The following is a 17,471-nucleotide window of genomic DNA, read 5'->3' on the forward strand; positions in this document are numbered from 1 at the left end:
TGGCTTGTTGTCTTGAGACTCTGTCTCCTTCTTCTTCTTGGACCAACAATCCTTCTTGACGTGGCCCTTCTTGCCGCAGTTCCAACATTCAAGAACTAACTTTGTGCGTGACTTGCTCCGCCTTGAGCGATCACGACCCTTTTGGTTTTTGAACCTCTCCTTAGGCCTTCCTCTTGTTTCCACTGATAGTGCAGCACTTGATGATTCTCTTGTGCTTCTCCTTCTCATTTCCTCGCTTAGGAGAACACCCACAACATCATCAAACTTAAGAGTATTTGTGCCAGAGATAGAATTACTTACAGCCATCACAAGGCTGTCCCAACTATCCGGTAGAGATGATAGTATAAGAAGAGCTTGCACTTCATCATCGAAATTGATTTTCATTGATCGAAGTTGACTTATGTTTGTGTTAAAGTCATTTAGGTGTTCTGCAACTGAACCATTCTCTGCCATCTTTAGATTGAACAAGCGCTTCATAAGAAATACCTTATTGGATGCCGATGGTTTCTCGTAGAAGTCGTAAAGTGACTTCATCAAGTCCTCCGTGGTCTTCATCTCCGAAACATTGAAGGCCACCATTGACGCCAAGCTTAACTGGATTGTTCCCAGTGCCTTTCGATCAAGGACAATCCATGCTTCATCTGCCATTGTTGCGGGCTTCTTCGCAAGACCGCCGAGTGGCAAATAGAGGTCCTTCTGGTAGAGATAGTCTTCAATCTGCATCTTCCAATGTTGGTAGTTTTTGCCGTTGAACTTCTCAATCTTGAGCTTCCCTTCCTCTGCCATAACTCCCACTCAATTCAAGGAATCCTTTCCTTGAGATAATTTAGCTACGAGCAAACCTTGCTCTGATACCAGTTGTTAGGAAATAAGATGTAGCTAAATAGATTTATTTCGTAGATTACTTAATGGAGAGAGATAGATTTCACACACAAGAGATTATAGAGTAGAGAGAGAGAGGGAGAGAGAGAGAGAGAGAGTACACACGATATACGTGGTTCACCCAATGTGAGCTACGTCCACGGGAATGCAGCCACTCAATGGCTTTAGCACTTCAAAAGAAGAAGTAGTTTACAAAGGGATTAAACCCTTGATAGAGCTCCCGCCTTGCTTCACTCTCACCACCTCACACTCACCTTGTTGCATCAACTTCACACTATGAAATGTGTGTAGAAATGGCCTCCTTTTATAGGCCAAAAGGGCTGCCCTCTCTTATGAGAGACAGCCATGTGTAGCCGCCCTTGTGCGAATAAGTCCAAATCGGACCCTCCAATCCGCCCATGTGTGGCCACCCTTGAGAAGACAAGTCCGCTTTTGAATTCGGCCACCGGCCATTGACTTCCGACCACCGGTCACCGGCCATTGACCACCGGCCACCGGCCAACCGATCGGTTGTTTTCCGACCACTTTCCGGCTGCCGTCCGGCCATAATATTCCGACGAAAAGGAATATTCCGACGAAGAGGAATATTCCGGCCAAAAAAAAAAGTCCCGAGGGCCTCCGCCCCCGAGGCCTCTAAAGTTGCCCCTGATTCTTGTTAATGAAAATTTTGGTTTCCAGTGAGTGATTTTCCTTCACGCACGATGGCTTCTCCTCATAATGGGGGCCTTACAAATGTGCGCTTTTACCACAGAAAATTACAAGGGTAAATCAGGCTCCATACTTAACAGTTTGTGTTTGTGTGTATGTGATCATACTCTACCATGCACACACACACACACACACACACACACACACACACACACACACACATAGAGCATGCCTTGTTACTGTCGAAAGATAGAGAGAGAACTTGATACCATCAATGTCTAGACTCCAGCCAACATAGACAAAAAGAGAAAGTGCACTTCCAAAAAAAGCAAACATATGTGTGCAGTCCACAAAGCCACAGAGCCCTCATGTGACAATTTTTGAATCAGCTGACCCCTATGAACATGGACACATAATTGCTTCACATAGACAAGGATATTTTGAAGAAGACTTTCTTGGATATTCAAGAAATGATATGGTATCAAATATCCAATATTAGATTTTGATGTTGAAGCAATTTTCTTAGCGGCCTGTTCTCTTATTTTTCTAGAGTTTTTGGAGAGGACTTAGTTTGCTATTTTTGCAGATTTAGATCTAGCACTAGTATTCTGTGTAAACTTCCCAATTATGCCTTCATTTCACACAAGAGCAATTGAGAATAACAAATGATGCATGAGTACAAGTTGTACCCTTTGGATACAAACTTTTCCCATACATTTTGCTAGTAGGGACAAATAAATTCAATGTTTGTCTGTGCTGTACTAATACATATACACTACGAAGGGTTGGCCATATCTTTTAACTCTAGTTTAGTTAGAGCTAACTAATAAGAAAGCATACAAAGGCCCATGGACAAGACAATTAACAAATGCCAACCTTTCTAAGTTGCTTCCTAAATTTACAATTGAGTCTTGTAGGCATGTTGCCCCAATATGTTGTAGTGCAATTGTTACAAGACTTGTACCTTCTAGCCCTATTCCCAATAGCATAATAGCCTTTCACCCTGTCTGAATTACTGAAAAAATATGCTTAAAGACAGTATCACGGGAAAGGCTGTGGTAAGTACCCAAGTCATTAATTGACCATTGTTGGCCATAGTTGAATCAAAGCCAAGGGGGACTTCTGCAAGTAAATCTCCAAATTTTGACACTGGATCTTCTAAGATAACCTCAAGGCGCTCATTACCATCTTCAAATTATTATCCAAGCTTGAGCCAGCCACTAGTTTGCCAGCCACATTTTATCGTAAAAGCAAAAAGCTGGCACAAACAGAGCATTAGAATAGAAATTAGTTTCACACTGCTTGCTTGAGTCCAACATTTGAAAACCAACTTAAACGCCCAAATTACCTATGTAGGTTCAAGCTCAAAGTTTCAGGGACATTCTCTTTTGTCACCGCTTGACCTCCACTACTCATCTTCAAAATGCCCAACTTTACATAGGTTTCAAACCACTGCCATTGAAAAGGAAGCCATTTCTCCTGGCCGTTCTTCTAGTCTTGCATTTGATTCCACTGGCAAGGTAGATGGCTTGCTAATTTCCACTCTACTACTAGTATGCATTGGATGTTGGTGGAAGCCCATTAGAAATCCTTTTCTAAGATAGAGTGGCCCAGAATGTATCCTCGTGCGGATTTCACACCTTCCTTTGAGTGCTCCCAAAGCTGCTTAGCCTCAAGTGGCCACTGCGTAGTCTTGGTAAGCTTTCCAATGTAACTTCATCCTCCACTAAAATTGGTAGAGGAAGGACATATCCGTTGAAAAATGTATTTTGTAAGTAATCAACCCTAGCAGATACCTGTAGAATGGGCATAAGTGCTTGAATCCGAAAAGCATTAATGTTTGCTTTCAGAACCTAAGAAGGCTATTCAGCTCCATCTTCAACTCCTCCATAAGTCCTACATTCGTTCGTAGTCTAGAGGATCTCTACCAAGCCCTTCCAAAACCCTACATCTTCCATGGTCTTTTTGATTTGGGATTGCACATGACAATACATTCTATTGTGTATGGCCTACATGCTATGGAAAACCAATAAAGGTTTGTAGTGACCCTTGTTAATGTGAATTTCACACCTTTGCTCTTGTTTGCACCATAAATTGAAGTCACAATGTTCCAATTAGGCTCAAGAAGCATTTTATTGACTACTCCCTCATTATCCAAGGCCCTTTTATCTAAGGTGCTCACAGCTTCCCGAGGGAAAAGCTTGTCAAAATTGTTGTTGAATTAAGCTTGTAATGGAAGTGGCCTATGAACTTTGAGAGTAGCGGAATTAGGAAATTAAGTGAAGCACTTTTGTGAGATTATTTGTGAGCATAGTGGGTGAACTTAATTGATGGTAGCAACATAAACATGGTACTTAGTTAACTTGGCATGAACAATACTTTTGCGAGAGAGAGAGAGTTTAGAGAACATGACAATAGTTAAGGACTGGATTCATACGGAGCCGGTCCCCCCTCCAATAGGCATTTGTATTATAGTTTCTCCCATCAAGAGAGACTTGGTACAATACAATCTTTGTGTTCCTTGTGACCTAGGTGATGCAATGAAGATGGAAAGCTTCATGCATCACAAGCATAACATAAACTTGTTAGAAAGCATTGACTATCCCAAGCCTCAGTCCCAAGGTCTCAAACACCTTCGAAGGTGGAGAGAGCTAGCGGGGAATGAGGATAGGGAAGAGGAAGAAGAAACATTCCATAGGAGAAAGAAATAGTTCCTCACTTATCATCACTCTTCTTGCTAGAGTACATAGTAGCATAGTAATGAAGATGGAAAAGATGTCAAGCTTAAGCATTGAAGCATGGCTCTTGGTTGGATTTGCATTCCATAGCCAAGAGTGTTGGTGTAGGCTCTCACTTCTCACAAGCTTGGAGAAGGAGGTAGAGTTCCTCTACTTTCACCAAGTGAGAATCATCCACAAAATGAGTGTGTATGTGTGTGGTGTATACCCCCTCCAACACCCCCCTTGCTTGCTTGGGGCGAGTTCTAGCTTTTCCACATGCATCAAGCTCATTGGACCCCTCTCCCCCTAGCCAATCACATATAGCATATTTTGCAACAAACTTGTAGCTAAAACCCTATGCCCTTCTGCAGGCCAAAAAGAAGATTGGAGAGAAAGAGAGAGAATATGTGCCTTGTTTTGTTTTATTGGCACTTCTATTAAGACACCGGCTATGGGGAGGAATTTTGCAACCATGGGCCATATGGGCTTTTGCCAATCAAAATTTGTTGTGCGAGGGTGTGTTTTTTAATGTGGTGGTCATGCATGCAATTGCTATTTTTGTTGGGGTCTATTGGGTGCGGATTTCAGCGTGTGTTTGCCCCTTTCTTCTCACGCCCCGCCCCCCAACGCTCTGCTCAGAACAAAGATCGCATCGCTCTCAGATCAACATTCCTTCAAGCTTCCCTTGCTCTCAGTCTCTCTCTGCGTTGTTTTTTTTTTGCTTCTCATAGGATTCAACCGCAACATCTGTGAGATGTAGGTGTATATCACTCTAATCTCTTTCTCTACACACACATACATAGACGCATACACATTTAGAGGCATGGTTACCCTATTTTGGTGATGGCAACATCTCTAAGTGGATGTGTCTCGTGGCAGGCCAAGAGATGAGATGATGCGGAGCCCTGGGATCGTGTTTGCAGTGGTGATATCAGACATGGACATGTCTACCCCATCCACAGTGCTCAAGAGAGTACAAAGGCGCCTGCTTGAAACATCAGAAGCAAGAAGCAAGTCTTTGTTAAGCCTGGAAGAAATCGAAGCAAAGCTCTTATGATTCTTGCTTTCAATAAATGCTTCTAAACTCACAAGTCTTTGAGCTTTGTCATAAAATCTAATATCTAACCAATCCAAATGATTTTCTCATATTAAACTGATCATTTAATGTGGGATAATAAACGGAACAAGGGTTAGAATATAGACATGTGTTTCTAGAGCTATCTCAACACAGGACTAAAAGGAGAGATGGTTGCATCTCAATAGGGGTCCAAAAGGAGATGGTATATCAAAGAGCAATGTGAAATAAGTGCTTCTAGACTTACCTCAACAGGGGACCAAGAGGAGAGATGGTTACATCTCAATAGGGGTCCAAAAGGAGGTAGTCTATCAAAGAGCAACGTGCATCTAATGGAGCTTAAAAGACCTTAGGGTTAGCTTCATTAAAGACCTCCAATGGTTAGTGTTAAAAGTCCTTTGACCTTAGGCAAGCTAGGAGCTTAAAAGACCTTAGGGTTAGCTTCATTAAAGACCTCCAATGGTTAGTGTTAAAAGTCCTTTGACCTTAGGCAAGCTAGGAGCTTGAGGTGGGAACCCAACTTAAGCTTGAGGTGCTTGTTGTGCTTGATGACTAAGGTGCTTGAGGTGCTTGTCATGCTTGATGACTAAGCTGCATGCGGGGCAAAAAGGGAATCCATAATCTACTCTTCAAGGAGTAGAAATGTATTTCTGTTGGTCTACCATGAAAAGTAAGTATGTTTCAAAATGCGTGATATACCAAAAGTTGAAATTTGATGATCAAAGCAACTTGGATTGTTTCAGTCGACATGCTTAACAAGAAAACACACTCTATGCCTGTCAAAAAGACTATTAAGGCACATCAAATGGCAACCCTCTTCAGTTCTCAAACATCCATAGTGTCGGACAAAGATCCTAGAATGACCAGTAATCTCTAGAAGGGTTTCTTTGAGAATCTAGGAAGTTTATTAAATTTCTCTTTCAACCTATCATCCACAAACGGATGACCAAAGTGAAATAACTAATCTAAAAATCCTTGATCCACCTTCTCAGCAAGACCCGGCACAACAACCTAGAGTTTTTCAGTCAACAAGACAACCTGGTGTTTTGTAGATTGCAGATCAGCCTTGGCGTTAGCAGATCACAAAACCAGCCTGGCATTTTCGCAAGTTGCAAATCATTCTAGCGTTTTGCAGATTCCCAAAGACTGAATCAGCCCTAGCATCAGTGTTTTCAATCTCAGCCGCTGTTCGCAGATTTCCATAGGCCATCCGATGGTTTGTTGGATGGCTGCCACGTGTCGCAAGGCCTTTAGGGTTGTTTTATCAAGTGTCATTTGACCCATGTGGAATTCCTTTTCGTGCTGCTTTTGGCGGGCCTCGGTCCTTTCTGCTCTGCTCCTGCCAGAGGATGTGGCGCGCGCGCAACGGGTGTTGTCCTTGCGAGAAGACCGCTGCACAGCAGGTATTGTCCTACCACAGGACCTAGTTGTTCCATACGCAACTTTGTTGGCCTGCAAAAGGGCATAGGGTTTTAGCTGTAAGTTTGTTGCAAACTGTAGGCCGTCCGATGGTTTGTTGGATGGCTGCCACGTGTCGTAAGGCCTTTAGGGTTGTTTTATCAAGTGTCATTTGACCCATGTGGAATTCCTTTTCGTGCTGCTCCGGGCGGGCCTCGGTCCTTTCTGCTCTGCTCTGCTCCTGCCAGAGGATGTGGCGCGTGCGCAGCGGGTGATGTCCTTGCGAGAAGACCGTTGCACAACAGGTATTGTCCTACCACAGGACCTAGTTGTTCCATACGCAGCTTTGTTGTTTAATGGCGGGGGGTTTTCAAGGCTCTGGAAGGTGACTGCATTGAAGGGGGTTGCTCTGCAGGCTCAGGCGGAGAGGATGTGGCAGCAAAAGCTTTTCCATGCGCTGTCAAGGTCTTTGAAGGCGCTGTCAAGGTCTTTCCATGCGCTGTCAAAGCTTCTCAAGGTCTTTGAAGGCGACCGTGCAGGCTGAGATTACAAGGACTACTCGTGTTGGTCTTTGTGGTTCAGTACACGTGCTGAATGGAGCACATGACATGTAATTTGCATGTGGTTGTTGTAGCCTATATGACAGGCCAGAAAGGGCAACAAAATGCTTTGTAATAAGTTCTTGCTTCGGGTGTTATCATTATACTGTGTCATGGCAGCAAGTCTGAGAATTTGTTTTGATGTATGAGCTTTTGAGCTACATTATCCAGTGCAAGATTCTCTGTTTTTCCTGCTTTGTACAAGCTTTTGAGCTACATTACCTAGTGGAAGATTCTCTCTCTGTTTTTCTTTTGCACATGTGTCCTCAAGTCTCAATCTTTGTTGTCATGTTTGAGCTTTCACCTATCTGTCACTATTCAATTTGTATCTGCTTATATGCTGTAATCGCAAATTTAAATCAGTCGAGCATTTGAAAGTCCGTTGTAGATTGGTTTGAGGGTTTGTTTCTTCCGTCTCAAAGTACTTGCAATGACATTTCTTTGAAAATTGTCTTTATCATGGCATCTAATGATGGCGTTGTCGGTGGCGGTGAAGGGAGTGCAAGCAATGCCTCACCCAACGACAATGAGAGCATGGACTTCTCTGGAGGTTTGCTTTTCTGACTCGTGCGCTGGTGTTGTGTTACGTTGTCGGTCTTGCTTTGTTCGTGTTTGCGAGTGTTGCAGTTGAAAAAGTTTGTTGCGTTGGTGTTGTTCTCCTGATCTTGCTGCTTGCTTTTTGTTGCGCTTGCAAGTGATGTGCTCGTGATGGTGGTCATGTGTTTGGGTCCAGAAAAGCGCAACAGTAGGGCTACGGGTGCATGGGCCCTTGCTGACATTATCGGCAAGTGACGCTACAAGGGGCTGGACCCTCATTGCCCCAGCGTGGGATTGGCATTAGGCCGTGAGCTGCCCTGCGTGGAGCCGCGAGCATCCATAAGGCAATCACTCGCCCAAGAGCCGAGAGCAACCTGAGCTTTATTCACTTGTGTGTCTCAACGACCGCGTACGGGTTCTAGCCATCTATTTCAGATGCTTGCAGTGGGCTATGGTACTGTACCATTGCGCCCAGGTCAGGGGCTTTTTTGCTCAATCGCTTGGACTGTGCAAGGCCAGGGTGATTAAGTCTCTTTGAGTTTGTGCACATAGGCAGCAGCCCTTTTTGACTGAGGGCTTGTCTCCTTCTTTTGCCATGTATTCTGGTTGTGGAGCTATGTCGAGCTAGACATCTATTGGATGTGTTTGGCTTACGCTTTGAGACCCGGAGTTGGGTCCGAGGTTCAAGGGATTGTGGATCCCTCTCTCTATTTTGATACTTGGCTATCATTCAAGTGTTGCCGGCCACTGTAGACCCGGCCATAGTGTTGCTCTCGGGTTCGAGAAGCTCTCGTGTGTTGATCATTGTTGGAGTATTGTGGGTTCCCCGTTGTATCAGACCAAGGGCGGTAATGTGTCTTCACCTTCAGTAGGCCCTGCTCAATCCCATCGAGTACCTCGCTAGGGGGCTCCTTATCAAGAAACTTAGGTATTCCTAATTGCCATCCATGACTTCGATGGCTGGTGCGTTCAACGTTGCTCCTCGTGAGCATAAGGCCGCAATACAATAACACAAGCATCACAACAAATCTGGCCTTGACCTCCCAAGACGCTCATTTACTGTCATGTTTGAAACCAAATTTGGCTCGTACCATGTTACCTCCTTGCATTTTGTCTGGCTCTCTAGCTCAGGCTCCACTCGTCCGTGCCATCTTGACCATCGAGCAGATCGTCCACTGTAGTGCAGGACGGCTCAGGTAAAGGCACAGCCAACCCTTTGGTTGCATCATGTCTGGCCAGTCAAGCCAGGTCTGGGGGTTCAATGTCCTAAAAAAAAAATTAGTCCAAACTTTGCTCCATGCTTGTCATTGAATGGACAGTTCTCCCGTGTATCAAGTGAGTACAATGATTGTGACTAGGACACCAGTTCTTCTAACCACTGCTCATCTGCCCAAACCATCTTGGCAACATGCTTGGCCGTCCGCCCGCTGGTTCACGGGACGCCTCAGTCGAGGGGAGTTTGACTCCTCCAACCGCACCATACCTGATCTATCGAACCAGGTTTGAAAAGCCCAGCTCTTGATGGCCAGGATTTGTGAATACTTCATGAACGGGCACCTCGTCTCGAGTGTCAAATCCGGAAACTGGTGGTTCATTACATCTTCATCGAAGTACAATTGCACACTAACCATAATCTTCCCCTGCCTGCCAAGGCGCATGTCCATTGAGAACAACCCGAAAGGTGTTGCCTCTAGTTTCTTTAACTCTGCATACACCCCACTCGACGACCTCTGCCTTTGCCAATTATAGCACTAGCATCATGCACACGCAACGGCTGTCTCGTATCCCACAGCCCCAATCTTTTTATGTTCTGGTTATATCTTTTCTGAGCCACCTCTACTTCCAACAGCTCACAAAGCTCAGTAAGCCCAGCCTTGGGCATCAGTCCTTCATTAGCATTTGGCTTATGCATGTCTACGTATGCTCACATTTCCCCATCGGCTGAGGGGAGTGAATCAACAGGCTCGACCTGACGCTCTTTATGATCATCCTCGCTTGAGTGGCTCGCAATCTTGCTACCTGGCTTGGAGGCCTCCATATACGTTGCCTCTCGTGCAGAAGCTCATGATGTTATGCATTGTATGAAAAACATTGAGAGACTCCGTTTTCCTGCATGAGAAAATTTCTAAATCTTCTTGTGTGTGTAACTTGGCGAGGGATTTGAAACGTGACATTTTCCAAGATTAAATAACTTGTTTGCTTGCTCATCCAAAAAGAAATCATATTTGGCGCAAGCTTGTTCGCATCCTTTCAAGAAGTTCGTTTTCGCGCCTCGTTCTCCCTTTCCTTTTACGAGTGTGCTGCTTGCAGGATGTTTTTTACGCCCTCTTTGCTTTGCTCAACTAGTCAATGCTATGGTTAATTGGATGCTTCCTTTTCTTTTCCTCTTGCAGAGCTGCGTAGGTTCGTTGAGTCTCCTCCATGCCCTGTAGGCAAACGTTCATCGCACATGGTAGTGTCGAGCTCTGCCGGGTCGCCGCCAAATTCGGGCTTCGAGGAAATCGCAGCTGGGAAGAGGTGTAGGCGTGCCTTGCTTCAAGGAAGCCCTGCTAACGATCCCATTGGCAGTGCAGGTATGGCCGGTGTGCACAATCATTCGTTCTGGAACAGTCTTGACGTGTCTACGATATTCTTTGCTACAGCCATTCTTGATTGTTGAGTTGCGCTAAGATGGTGCTCTGTTTTTTTTTGCAGGCAAAGGATACTCTCCACCGGGTCAGCTTTGTTCTCCTTGCATGTCGGTGTGTCGACAACCATTCGACCTTGTGACCCATTCCCTGTTGCTTTAGCTTTCTATCCTGAGACCAAGATAAGCACATCTCTTACTGACGCTGCAATTTATGAGACTACTAGCCCACGTCCGCCCTTGGCGACACTGGCATTTGTTGTCTTGCAAAGTCGTAATTTCCATCAGAGAATTGGCACTACATTTGGGGATTTGGTTGTTGTTGATGGCCCGACCCCAGACGACAAAGCAGTTGTACGTATCAGAAGCATTGGCTGCAGCGTTTCTTTCTTTCGATATTGACAAACCTTTTATCATATGTAGGTTAGCTTTGTCAACTCTCGAAAGCATGACTATGATCGGGTCATGGCCTAGATGGCTAGGGAGGACATTGTTATGTTTGTGTCTAGGAATATTGGCCTCTTTGTTGGCAAGGTGCGCACATTGTCTATTCTGGACGTCACAACTTTGGCCCCCGTGCGAGGATCACGCTTGAAGGAAGAGTTGACCACAGCATTTCATAGACAGTGTGAGATTCTCGGCTACAACATAGAGGTGACTTTGCATGGTTTGCACTCAATCGCATAAAGACATCTTTAGTGGTCTTCACACGTTTGTTTCTTTTGTAGGTTGTGGGGACTTTGCGCTTTGTGAACCTCAATAGAGCTCTCTTGCATTCCCAGTGCTCAGTTTGTGACTCGCCGAAGGTGAAGAAGGTTGAAGGCCGATTGTGTTGTTCTCTTTGCGATAAAGATCACGTCATCAACACGACTCTCAGGTTGGAGGCACAGATCCGAAGCAGCATTGACAGGCGGTTCAAGTGTTAGGGTCTATGGTGGATCGTCTTTTGGGCTTGCCAACGAGTTTCAAGGAGGTGTACATGGAGAGCATTCCATAGGTGAGGGATATTTTATCGACATCTGTCGAGGGTGTGTTCAAAATTGGCACAAATGGGTCTATGATATCTTTCACTCCTCTGTTGGAAACCTAGATACTTTGAGAGCATCGATTTCCATAGCTTTTGGCCTTTCACCACGAATAACTATGCTTCCTTACCTAGACCCCTCTACAATCGATGAACTAAATTTTGGCTTGTCCATTGTATATCGTGTTTCATAAGAAAATCGTATCTTGCTTTTGAGCCTTGTTGCCGTGGTGTCTCTCCATAACTCGCTCTCTACTCTTCCTTCCTCTCCATCTTTTCAACCTTCCAAAGCACAGACTCTCTCTCTCTCTCTCTCTCTCTCTCTCTCTCTCTCTCTCTCTCTCTCTCTCTAACACACACACACAAACAAACACACAAGGTGACTTAATATTTACAATCTTTGCGTGTCTTTCCAATGACTCACTTGGCCGAACACGATGCCGATACCGTTTTTGCGGCACAATTTCCGAACAATTCAGACATCTTCCTCGCGCTACACCATCTCCAAAACTCAACAGGCGCACCGCATGACCTTAGATCAAATTTGCTCAACGACTTGTTTGAGAGCTTCTTGCTTGAAAGACATGTTGTCCCAGGTGCTTGCCTCTTCTTCCGTACTGACGGGGCCACTAGCGCAATGACGGTCACAAAATTCTCATCTTTGTATTCAACATGCGCCAACTCACTTGCTCTTAGCCTCGACGTGTTAACGGCCTTCACTCGCTTTACGACTTGTAGGTTAAAAGTGTATTTGAAAAGAAATGGAAGCGTGAGAAGAATCATCTTGGGGATGGCATCGAAACCATTTCTTGTAAAGGGCATTCTGCTTTCGAAACAAGCAATGGCATCACATACCTTCACAACGTGCTCAAGCCGTGCACATGTTGGATGGAAAGAAGATGAGGTGGCCACTTTGCATAGGTTATGCTTGTTGCATGAGGATTTGCCTGATGTTGAGGTGGTCCGCATGTTCCAAGCCAAGCACACACACACGTTGCACACAACCCAGGCCGTGAAATGCAAGCTTTCACGCCTGAAGAACAAGAAGGGCCTGGTCACTGGTGCTCAAATACGACGCACCCATGCCAGGTTGAGCAAGCCGATTAAGAAATACAACAAAAGCATCAAGGACAATCCCATTACACCCTGCGGAAAATGTGGACGCTTGTTATTCTGCCGCTAGCTAACACGTCAGCTTCTACCTCCAATTGCGGAATCCGCTTCAAGAAAGCGACGACGCTATGGGGATGTCTATGTCTGTAGCCTGTGCAAGAAACACTCGACAAGCTATATCAATCACCTGTGGAGCTTGCAAGAGACAAGGTTCAATCCAGCGCTTCCCTTTGTGTTAGATCTAAACCCCGTAGAGGCACGCTTGGTCTCCATTCGTATCCCCTTTGCCAAGATACGTGAACTGACATACGAAGGTCAGTATGGGCTTAGAGGTAGCGTTGTCAATGTGCTTGCCAACTTGGAGAAGAGACAGGCTGTCCTGCCTTGCTTCATTGAGGATGAGGCTTCTGTCCTTGTGGGAATCAAATGGAAGCTCGAATACGATAGATGTTACCTAAGCGGTGTTGTGCGACCCCTGCTCACAATGCGTGCAACCACTACGCTATTGTCCACACCACTCTACACGAGAGAAGGTGTCACGATCAACGACAAGTGGCTTGCACACCTTTCTAGTCTAAGTATGCCTCCTATGAATACCCTTGACGCCAATGCACATGATGTTGAGCTTGAGGACGAACAGACTGATGTCATGCTTCATGGGGTCACAAGTGCGGCAGAGGTTGTCGATTACAGTGGCAAGATTCTTCTTGCGAGGGCAATTCACCGTTGAGCATCTTCACGGATGAGTATTCCGAAGAGTTGAGCTTCCCAACTCTTTTCTTCGGGTCCCCTAGAAGATATAGAGAGGCCGCAAGCAAAGATTATCAAACGATTGCAAAGTGGGAGCTCCTGAACGTTGACAGAAGATTCGCCCTGGACATCGAAAATTTATTTTTCAAGTCTATCAAAATCATGTCACAACAAGTTGCTTCCTCTGTTTGGGTGCGAATGCGCAAGGGAAAGCTAGCAGGTACAACTCTGACTGCAAGGCAAGTTGTACAAGACACAAACATAGAGAGGCTTCTCAACTCAAGATTAGGCTTCAGAGACTTCGAGGCACGACGCACATCCCTCGACTACAAGGAAAAGATGAAAAAAGATGTCTTCGCAATGATCCGACAACTTGGACCGCCCACATTTTTTGTCACGTTCTCCTCCGTAGAGCGAAGATGGAAAGAGCTTCTTGCTGCACTAGAGAAGTTAGTCCCGGTGAGCCAAGAGCCCGAGGAGAGCTTGAGCTCATACCAACATCGCCTCATTCGTGCCGATCCCATTACAACTGCTCGTTTCTACGTCAACAGGTTCAACGCAATGAAATGGTTGTTGCGGAGTGATTCCTCCATATGTGGCAAAATACGAGATTTCTTTTTCATCACGGAGTTCCAAAGTCGCGGTAGCCAACATGATCATGGTTTGTTGTGGCTAGAAAATGCTCCATCACTCACAACGCACTGAGATCAAGATATTGTAATGTTTATAGATACCCACATTAGCACAGATGGATCCATCTTGCCCAATGACCTTTCTGAAGCTTACAAGCACAAGCACCATAAGACTTGCCAAAAGAAGAGCAAAAGTTGCCGTTTTGGATTTCCACGTTTCCCCATGCCATTCGCAACTATTATCCGGCAAGGAATACTTGAGGCGAACATAGCTAGACAAGGTAAGCTTTACTTGCAATAAGTTGGAAGACAACTCAGCCAAATTGATTTACAAAATGTGCCCACATTTGAAGAATGGCTAGAACAAGTACAACTCTCCATGGAACAGTACTTGCTTGCATTGCAAGCAACTATCTCGGGACCCACTATTTTCCTCAAGCGCAAACCAAGCAATATATTCACGAAAAACTTCAATAAGTCAATAGCTTCACTTTGGAATGCAAACACAGATATACAATTCGTGCTAAACGCACATGGAGCTGCGAGCTACTGCACCTCATACATGACAAAAATGGACAATACATTAATAGGAGCAATCAAGGCACAACTTGATCACTGTGTCGCAAACAATGCAACGACATTGGAGAGACTACGAAAAGTTGGTAGCACAATCCTTAACACACAAAAAATTAGTTCACAACAAGCTGCTTACATATGTCTCTCGCTTCCGTTGCATAGCTCCTCTAGAGAATTCATATACATAAATACTAATCCACCTGAAGAACGTGCTCTCGTTCTCAAAAAAAAGAACACCTTGCAAAAAATGCACCCCGACACGACAGATATCTTCTCTGCCTCCATCATTGACAAATATGCCTCCAGACCACCCTCATTCTTTCCCATGTGCTTGGCCCAGTTTGCTTCCACAACCAAAAATCCCTCCAAGCCTGCCACGTACGCATCATACGGTACGTTAGATACAATAAAGCCAAAGACCCTGACAACCACTACAGAGAACAATGCCTTCTCTTCTTGCCATGGTCAAGCAATGAGAATGAGCACCTGCTTGAAAGTTTGTCTTGGATCGATGTCTACACTTCGAACATTGAGACAATGAAAAACAATGAATCACAGCTCGTTGTCGAAACAGCTCCACTCGACAGGTTCGCAACAACCATCACAACCTCACGCAACACGAGAAGTGTAAGCTCCTTGAAGGATTCCGACAATGCCAACGTGATGATCAACACCCCATCAAAGCAACCGACGAAGAAACCATTTGCTTTACATTTTTCCAAACATATTGGCATGACCAATGAGGATTTCCACGCATCAATAAAGAAGCTAAACCCACAACAGCGACTCATCCTCGATGATGTCATGCTCAAAAAACGCATAGCGCCGTAAAAAAAGATACATCTCTTCCTCACAGGTGGAGCAGGCAGCACTGGAAAAACATTCATGTTGCTCTTGCTAGTCAAAGCCCTCATTCGTTTCTACACACATAAGTCAGGCCACAATCCTGACTTTCCTAAGGCACTCCTAATGGCATATACAGGCAAGGCAGTATTCAACATTGGTGGCACAACTATACACTCAACTTTACATTTGCCTTTGATAACTACGACACACACAAGTCTCAGAGCAGAAAAGCTAGATGCATTGTCCTTACTTTATCAATATTTGGAGCTTGTAGTGTTTGATGAAGTCTCCTTGATAGGATCAAGTGTCTTCTCATTGGCTGACTCACGTCTTCGTGCCATCAAGAGAAAACACGATCAGCCTTTTGGTGGCCTTGATGTCATACTCTGTGGTGACCTCTGCCAAGCTAGCCCAGTCAAAGACTCCTGGATATTCACAAGCAAGCAACCTCTTCTAGAGGCGGTTGCACCTTTGTACTGGCATGAATTCCCTAAGTGCTACGAACTAACGACGACAATGAGACAAACCGATGGACAGTTTATAGAGGTGCTCAACCGAATGAGAATTGGCTCACACACCAGCAGCGACCTTGCATACATTAACAACTCCTTCCACAAAGAGTTGCCTGCTGACATAACCATATCACACCTATTCTACTCTAACAGGGCAAAGGATGAACACAATGAAAAGGTCTTCGCACAATTGCCCGGTGAGCCACACATATTCAAAGCGATTGACAAGCGTGCCGCTTCATGCAACAAAACAATAGCAATTCCATTGGATGCCAGACAAACTGTGGGTCTCCAAGCAACATTGCGTCTTAAGCCAGGCCTAGTGGTCGAGCTATGCGCTGGAAATCTGGACATTCTCGACAGCCTCGTCAACGGTGCAGAAGGCGTCTACAAGCTCTACACTACATTCTCCGACACGACATGCCTCTGGATTCATTTCACCAACCCTAGCATAGGGCAAAAACAAAGGTATGACCACTGTCATCTTCGCAACCCACTCACAATGCCTAATTGGACGCCAATTCTGCGCATCGCACGCGAATTCCAAATTGGCAAGAACTACTTCAACACCCTCACAGGCAAGCAATTCCCAGTTCAGCCTACGCCGCAGCCCGCACAATTCACTGATCACAAGGGCTTACACTCAACACACTTGCTTTCAACCCCAAAGGAATTAGGTCTCACGGCCTCGCATACACTGCTCTCACACGAATTCGTGACACTGCAAATCTATATTTGATAGAGAGCTTGCTACCCTGCAACATTCACACCGATGCATCTGTCCTCAAAGAACTCCACAGGTTGAGAACAGAAGCAGCTTATTCCCCCATCCAGAAGCAGCTGCATCTCCACCAAGATACACATTACATTGTGCAATCACTAAACGTAGTCTCCCTTGAAAAGCATGCAAACGATATCATCCACGACAAAAGCCTAATGGCCTACGACATCCTCTGCCTACAAGAGACTCGACAACATACGACAACCATTCTAGGCTTCCACATCATATCCTCAACACAACTACACGGCATCTCCATTCTCCATAAAAACAACCTAATACCTACACAAATACACATCTGCATAAATCAAACACTTGAAACGATCCATGCAATTTTCCACTGCACCAACAAGTGCCTAGCGACAATCATTTCACTCTACAGGGCACCGACATCATCCCTCCCACGCTTCCTGCATAGCATCTCCAATCTTCTTGACTCAGCCTGCACCATACGATCACTAATCATAATGGGAGATTTCAACATTGACGCACTTCAGGAAACCAGCACATATAAAACCCTTTCCAACTTCGTTCTCCAGTACGGTCTCCACCAATTGATACACCGTCCAACCACAATACACAACTCTATACTACACCACGTATGGGTTAGCAATGACCTACCACAAACCACATCTGGCACTAACTATAACTATTGGTCCGACCACTCCACTACATACGTCCTCATCGCCAAAAACTAACCTGCCCTTGCTTTCTACAGGCCATTGTGAGTCCTCACCTTGTTTAGGCTTGGTGAA

The 17,471-nt window shown here is 45.1% G+C and overlaps 2 protein-coding genes and 2 pseudogenes across 2 annotated transcripts; 3 read left to right on the top strand and 1 right to left on the bottom strand.

The window, feature by feature from the left end:
* Nucleotides 1-2,339: 2,339 nt before the first annotated feature.
* Nucleotides 2,340-3,488, bottom strand: LOC147418705 (uncharacterized; annotated as a pseudogene).
* Nucleotides 3,489-6,674: 3,186 nt separating this feature from the next.
* On the top strand, nt 6,675-8,237 carry LOC147418706 (uncharacterized; annotated as a pseudogene).
* A 2,722-nt stretch (nt 8,238-10,959) lies between these two features.
* Nucleotides 10,960-11,411, top strand: LOC147418707 (uncharacterized). Its single transcript, XM_086506096.1, has 2 exons — nt 10,960-11,139; nt 11,214-11,411. The coding sequence occupies exons 1-2, from the start codon at nt 10,960-10,962 to the stop codon at nt 11,409-11,411; spliced, it is 378 nt and encodes a 125-aa protein (XP_086362222.1).
* A 4,138-nt stretch (nt 11,412-15,549) lies between these two features.
* Nucleotides 15,550-16,677, top strand: LOC147418708 (uncharacterized). Its single transcript, XM_086505746.1, has one exon. The coding sequence runs from the start codon at nt 15,550-15,552 to the stop codon at nt 16,675-16,677; it is 1,128 nt and encodes a 375-aa protein (XP_086361872.1).
* The last annotated feature ends 794 nt before the right edge of the window (nt 16,678-17,471 follow it).

This window comes from Adiantum capillus-veneris, chromosome 29 (genome assembly GCF_014529385.1).
Source record: "Adiantum capillus-veneris isolate H3 chromosome 29, ASM1452938v2, whole genome shotgun sequence".
NCBI lineage: Eukaryota > Viridiplantae > Streptophyta > Polypodiopsida > Polypodiales > Pteridaceae > Adiantum > Adiantum capillus-veneris.